At 36.3% G+C, this 6,724-nt stretch overlaps 1 protein-coding gene across 2 annotated transcripts; it reads left to right on the top strand.

The window, feature by feature from the left end:
* Positions 1 to 746: 746 nt before the first annotated feature.
* LOC147523185 (Calmodulin binding protein-like protein) lies at positions 747 to 6,513 on the top strand. Of its 2 annotated transcripts, none has more exons than XM_086597752.1 (7): positions 747 to 1,918; positions 2,179 to 2,254; positions 2,891 to 2,940; positions 3,252 to 3,745; positions 4,032 to 4,192; positions 5,247 to 5,453; positions 5,569 to 6,513. In XM_086597752.1, exons 1-7 carry the CDS (start codon positions 1,836 to 1,838, stop codon positions 6,193 to 6,195), a joined length of 1,698 nt encoding a protein of 565 aa, XP_086453878.1. In that variant the 5' UTR covers positions 747 to 1,835; the 3' UTR covers positions 6,196 to 6,513. The 2 variants fall into 2 exon arrangements, with proteins under 2 accessions (XP_086453878.1, XP_086453873.1); XM_086597747.1 differs by having other exon boundaries at positions 1,637 to 1,918; positions 3,222 to 3,745.
* The last annotated feature ends 211 nt before the right edge of the window (positions 6,514 to 6,724 follow it).

The raw sequence follows: 6,724 nt of genomic DNA on the forward strand, positions 1-6,724 counted from the left end.
CTTTTTCGGATATATGAAAGATGATGCAACAACTTAAAATCGTCCAAACTTGATAACAACGAATATTAAATTAAATTTCTATATATTATGTTGAAATTAAACTAAAACTGTAAATGTCTAAATTTATACTAAAAATTAAGATTTAATTCTTAGCTCTTAAGTTGGGATTGTAAAAAAGGGATGCTTTTATTTAGTGTTAATAGCTGCTCTTCATGAATAAGAAAATGCCTACGTATCCAGCTAGTACTATGTTAGCGAGGCTGAGTCAAGTCACACGTAGCTCTAGAGAGTGATTTTTATAGTCATTAGGAGTGAGCATTAGGTACGACACGTGTATTAATGAGTATAGATGTACGGTCGAGATGAATGACATGTGCCTGTGAGAAGCACGTGGATAGCAGTTATAAATGTTTAGCTTTATCTGAGTTGGTATATGATGTAATGATGGTGTTTTCCGTAATAATGGTGGATGGCTGTAATGGTGTATGTATTACGACGGAGAAAAAAACTTAAATATAAAGTTAATAATGATGACAGTGGCATGTGATGATGTTACGAGATGGGTTGAGTGAGTAATGAGTCACTGAGCTGTTGAGTATGTGAGTCTTCTGATATAGTGAGTGTTTGGAGTTGTTCGCGAGTGTTTGTACGCTCGTATGTCTGGAGCCTCATTATATTGGGGGAGCATGCACATCACATGACTAGTGGATGTCCCTTACAAAAACTTTGAAAAATTAAAGTCTTAAGGACCCTGATGTAAGTTATACGTTTCTTTCATCACGTTTACTACTCAAGGAGGCAAGGAGCACTACACATTTGAAAAGTAAATTGTGTAAAACTTCAAAGCTGCCAAATTAGCAACCCTTATCAACAACACACGGAGCTTCAGTGGTCACTCAATGAATTCTCATATATTCGAACAAATGAACATTTTTTTGGTCTTCAGGTAATATAGATCGAAATCGAAGTAGAATACTTATCTATTGTTTATGTGTTTTTTTATGGAAATTTATACCGCCAATTATATTACAAATTTACAACTGTATACCGAAATTTTGAAAGAAAAACAATAATAGATATTGTGTGAACAGCGAAACCCAATTTTCTCTCCATAACCAATTTCAACCAAAGCAACATTCTGTACCATTGAAGCGGGATTGCTTCAGAAGTAGGGTCTTGTTCTAAAGCTACCTAGAGTACCAACAATCAAATATTGTAAATGGGATCCTCCATATGCAGGGGGATTATAAAGATCAACACAGATGGCACCTCTCAAGGGAATCCAGGCCTAGCTATGGAGTCGACTATGTGGCACCTCAGAACTAGCGTGGGAAAAAGATGTAAGTCAAGAGTAAGCTATGTGGTGCTTGGCGTGAAGTCATCTTTGCCTACTACCAACAAGAGAGAATCAGACAAACCCAAATGGGAATCTCTTTACGTCACTTATTATAGATTTAAAACATGTTAATTAGGAAACATGCTCCTAATTAATTAGGCCAACCTCTTGTACTGCTAACTAAGATGAAAGATGATCCATGATATGATGGTCCACTTGACCCATGACCCACGATAACAACTTTTGCTACGCGCTATGAACGCGGCTTAAATAATCTTTCTTTCTATCTTTCTATCTTCTATCTCACTCAACACAAATAATAATTCCAAATATTTTCAATAAAAACACCATCATCACTGTTTTTGGAGTTTACTCATTTAGTAACAAGTGTCGTTATGCTTTGGTTATACACTCGTTATCCTCTTCTTCTTCTCTACTTGCTCTGAATGAATGGTCTTTCAAGTTGCCCATGAGAAAAATCTACTTGCTAGTTTGAATTATGTCGCAGAAACGTCAGCCTGATGATGGGAAAGTTGGTAGTAAGCCTGAAGAGAAGCGTCAGAAAGTCCCTGCTTTGAGAAAGTTTTTTTTTTTTTTTTTTTTTTGTTTAATATGAATTGGGTATGTTTAATTATATTGGTGATATTTTGATTGAGTTATGACTTATATATGCGAATTATCTACTTGGAAATAGAGGTATAGTGTGTCTAGAAGTGATTATGCAAACAAATAGATAAAAAAAAAAAAAAAAAAAAAAAAAAAAAAAAAAAAAAAAAAAAAAACTAGTGGGACAATGTTGGAGTACCTGTTGGTTATATGATGTTCTCTGTTAATGTGTTCAGTGTGATACTGGAAGCGATGAAAATGAATGCGTTTCAGAAGTTTCTGTCGGGGCTGGAGCCCTTGATTCGGAAAGTTGTAAGTCCATTTATTTCCCTACAATCAGTCATTGTGTATCTTTGTTCTTATGCTTGTATAGTTGTATTATTGTATCTGATTTTTGTTATGCTCTTCCTGGTTACTTTGTATATTTGTGTACGTTTGGCTTAGCTATGTAGTGATAAATTTTTTTGAAATCCACTCTCTGATGTAGTTCCTTATAAACAGATTTTAAGTGTATGATATTGTGGAGTTTTTGCGTGGTTCTTCACTTAATCTTCCAGTGATGCATTATCATATTGTACCAGGCTAAAGAGCATTTTACCCTCTGTCGTGGTTAATAGTTATTTCTTTTCTGTGCTTGTCTGTATCCACTTGGTGTTTTGGTTTGACATGTGGAGGGTAAATTGTGAGTCACCAGTAATGCCCTTTTCGCCAAAGCCTTTAAAATTTGACGTTTTATACAATTTCCAGAAGTACCATACTTTATATTGTAAAGAAGTAGAAGGAAAACCTATAGATATATAGTGGACTTATTATTTACCCTACTGGGACAATTATATGATTTCAAATGTTATTTATGCTTTCACAAAATATTTTGTGCCAAGTATTAGTTACTTCCAAAAGTATTTGGTAATTGCTGCTAGCTCATTCGTTCACTGTGTGGTCTTTCAGGTTAAAGAGGAAGTGGAAGTAGCATTAAAGAAACACTTTAGTAAGAAGCAGTAAGAATTTTGATCATTCTTAGTATGTGTTGAGTTGCTTGCTTGGAAATCTATTATTGAGAAAATAGTTTTAGGAGCACACTTTCTTTCAGCAAACTTTTCCTTTCAGAAGAACTCACCCTTGTAAGCTGTTTAATGACAAATTCTTCCTGGGAATATTATATTATTTGAAGATGAAATTGTTTTAAAATTGAATTAGCAGTTCATCAAACACATTTGCTAAAAAGTCAGTTAATTCTGATGATGACAATATATGGTTGATACATTTTCTATTGGTACAGTTTTGATACATTGTTGCTCTTCTTCTTCAGAAGTTTTGGAAACCAAGTACATCCTTCTTCCTCAAGAAGCTTAGAATTGCAGTTCAGAAACAAGCTTTCTCTTCCAGTTTTTACTGGCTCTAAGATTGAAGGAGGAGAAGGTTCTATTGTAGAAGTAGCTTTAGTCGACACCCTTACTGATACAGTTGTTTTGTCTGGTCCTGAATCCTCCGCTAAGGTGGAAATAGTCGTTCTAGAGGGTGATTTCGAACTGGATGATGATGGAAGCTGGACAGTTGAAGTATTTAACAATAATATTGTTAAAGAAAGGGAAGGGAAGAGACCACTTCTTACAGGGGATTGTATTTTAAATCTTAAAGAGGGCATTGGTGGGATTGGTGATCTGTTTTTTACAGATAATTCAAGCTGGACGAGAAGCCGTAAGTTCAGGCTAGGTGCCAGGGTTGTTGGTGATAACTATGACGGAATTAGGATAAGGGAAGCAATGACTGAATCCTTCGTGGTCAAGGATCATCGTGGAGAATGTGAGTTCTACAGAATTATTTATTTATTTATTTTTAATATCTGGAAGTTGTCTTGCAACATGGCTTACAGAAGCTATCCTAGATTTAAGAAATATCGACAAAACCTTTCCTTTTTTCCTCGTAACGAATGTATGTCCTGTACATAAAAATATTTTTCAGTTCAACATACAATTTGCGTATTAGTAATATTGTTTCCTAGTACATGATGCTCACGAGGAGTTTGCTTACTTACACCTTATGGATTGGGCTGTTGGCGGACTTAAATTCAACCAGTTTCTGCTTGCAGTGTACAAGAAGCACTATCCTCCATCTCTGGCTGATGAAGTATGGCGCCTAGAGAAGATTGGAAAAGATGGTGCTTTTCATAAGCGTCTGAATAAGGAAAACGTCAATACTGTGAAGGATTTTCTGACATTGCTCTTTGGAGATGCACTACGCCTCAGAAATGTACTATTCCATTGCTCCATATACTTTATACATAATTACAATGAACAATTGCATGCTCACCTTGATTATCAATAGCATAATAGCATACCTCTACTGTAGTCTAGTTAATTTATTTTGCGACATGTGTTAAAAAACCAGTGTTCTTGACTTCATTTTGATACATCACTGTCACACGCCTAATTTCTACTTTTAAGGATCACTTTCCAAAAGAGTGCTTATGGCTCATAAACACTCACTTTATGCAAAAAAGACGAAGAAAGAAGATCAGCACATCAAATTATTATTTTCTCTATAAGTCCAACAAGCAAGCACCCATCCTGAATATTACTGGTGTTAATTAGATTTGGTTGTGCCCATTTAGATATATCGTACAAGGTTGCAGGCTTCCATCTGGAATGTGGGTTGGTTTTTGTATAGAATAGTGTTTCAAAGGTCTTATTGTGTTTTGGCACTCAAATGTTCATATCATGGAGGGAAATCCAATAAATTTTTTCTCTGCTGCTAACCATACTCCAACCAAAACTGAAAATAAGTTAAAATATCATGTTCAAATTTCCTTCACTGTCCAACTTTCTCTCGTTTGCCAGTTTGCAATCTTTTACAGAATGCCAAAGAGGGCCATTGTACCATGAACAAGTTGTGTTTATAATGCACAAGTTTCTTATTGTCTTGAACCAACAGAATTGGAAATTAGTACAAAAGTTCATAACCTGCTTCATTTTCATCATCATTTCTTCGTTTCTATAACATAGGATAATTATTTAATAGTATTTACTTCTTGCTGTATGTTCTTGATACTTTCTCCAACACCAGAAGTAATTGAAGCGGTAAAGAAGTGTAAGTTATGTTCTCACTTCTCGGTCACTAAATTAAACACTTGTATGATGAACAAGAAAATGTTATCTGCCTGCCTAGCGTTAGATTTTTATGAGGTTATACTCAATAAATTCCGACAGCAATATCTTATATTACTGCCAAAGACACCAAAGAATTTCTCATCCCAACCACCGTATGAATTCCTCAACTGTATATTTGTTTCTGTGCTTGTCTGCAGATCCTAGGAACTGGTATGTCTTCTAAGATGTGGGAAATCACTGTGGAGCATGCTCAGACTTGTATACTCGATAAACGGATGTATGTGTACCATCCTACCAGTGCTCAGCAAGGAGTAGGTGTGGTGTTCAATGTTGTTGGTCAGATATTAGGGATCTTATCTGCAGGACAATACATTACGGTTGATAAAATCTCAGAAACTGAAGAGGTATGGCGTTTAATCATCTTAATTTTTTCCTATTGATACCTTTTGTGTGCATTTGGTGGGTGGGTTAAATTTGTCTACATTATTCGTTGATCTTCATAGTGTAAGCTATTTCTAGGTGAATGCACAGAGACTGGTAAAGCTTGCATATGAACACTGGGATGAAGTTGTCTCTTTTGATGCTGGCAGCATGATGGATGGCTCTTTCCACATACCTGCTCTTTCTTTTCCTTCTAGTTTAAATGCAAGAGGGAGTTCCTTCACCAGTCAGATCCAGAGTTCCCACAATTCGGATGAAGTGAATATTGCCCAGTTAAGTGATTCATCTTCCGATGTAGTCTCTTCCATATTATCTTTGGAAGGCTTCAGAAACACGGATATCACCTTACCAGGATATGATAACATGGACTTAAGATATGACCATTTCTCCAGCTTCACAGACTCTGTCGCCAACTCTATTGACTGTGATGCAGAAGCCATGGTCCAGTCTTTTTGTGGAGATCATACACAATATTATCAGTCAGACACTTCCTTACTGCCTCAAAATTTTTGTCTGGAATCGCAAGCCGACCTACAAGCTGCTGTCAGTGGCTTCATTGCCAGTTCAGCTCGATCTGCAGTTGCTGCTACTGCTGATAAGGCTCAGACTAAATGGAGTGTGTTATACAGCGTGTTGAGATGGAGATTCTCAATAAGAAGAATTGTGGCTTCAAAAAAGAGTGGAGGGCGCGAATCGAAGCGATAAAGTTAACTGCCAAAGTAGTGTAGTCTCTCTTATAAGCTTTGGAGTTGCAGAGCTTTCGTGGTTGTATAAATCCTGATACCTTTTGTGGTTGATTGTCATCACACGTGTAGGAGAGAGATCACATTTTGTTGGAGATTAAGGTGTACATAGCTTTAGATGCTTTGTATAGATTAAATGCAGGTAGTGATGGCTGTTCGTCAGTTGTATTTCAAATGATTCAGTCGTGGCTGTTAGTCAGTTGCATTTCAAATTAGTCTAAGTGTAAATTCTGTAATCTACGATGCTTGAATAAATGCCTACAAAAGCGTACTTTCTTCCTACCTTAGGTCCTACCCTCCCTCCTCTCTCTAGGTAACATATTCCGTATTTTGGTGAAGTGACGAAAGTTGAAGTAGACTATTTTGATTCCTTAATTTGTGATTTAAGTTACAAGTTCAGGTTCAAGAATGCGAATAGCCCTGGTTGGCTGTGTATAGCATTGACATCTAGTAGAATTTATCCACGTTGGTAAGAAAATGATATCCAACTA

Source organism: Coptis chinensis, chromosome 1 (assembly GCF_015680905.1).
Source record: "Coptis chinensis isolate HL-2020 chromosome 1, ASM1568090v1, whole genome shotgun sequence".
Classification (NCBI taxonomy): domain Eukaryota; kingdom Viridiplantae; phylum Streptophyta; class Magnoliopsida; order Ranunculales; family Ranunculaceae; genus Coptis; species Coptis chinensis.

Coding starts and splice junctions, on each gene's coding strand:
- LOC147523185 (XM_086597747.1), top strand. CDS start 1,836: ATGTCGCAGAAACGTCAGCCTGATGATGGGAAAGTTGGTAGTAAGCCT. Junction 2,255..2,890: donor AGCCCTTGATTCGGAAAGTT/GTAAGTCCATTT, acceptor GTGGTCTTTCAG/GTTAAAGAGGAAGTGGAAGT. Junction 4,193..5,246: donor ATGCACTACGCCTCAGAAAT/GTACTATTCCAT, acceptor GCTTGTCTGCAG/ATCCTAGGAACTGGTATGTC.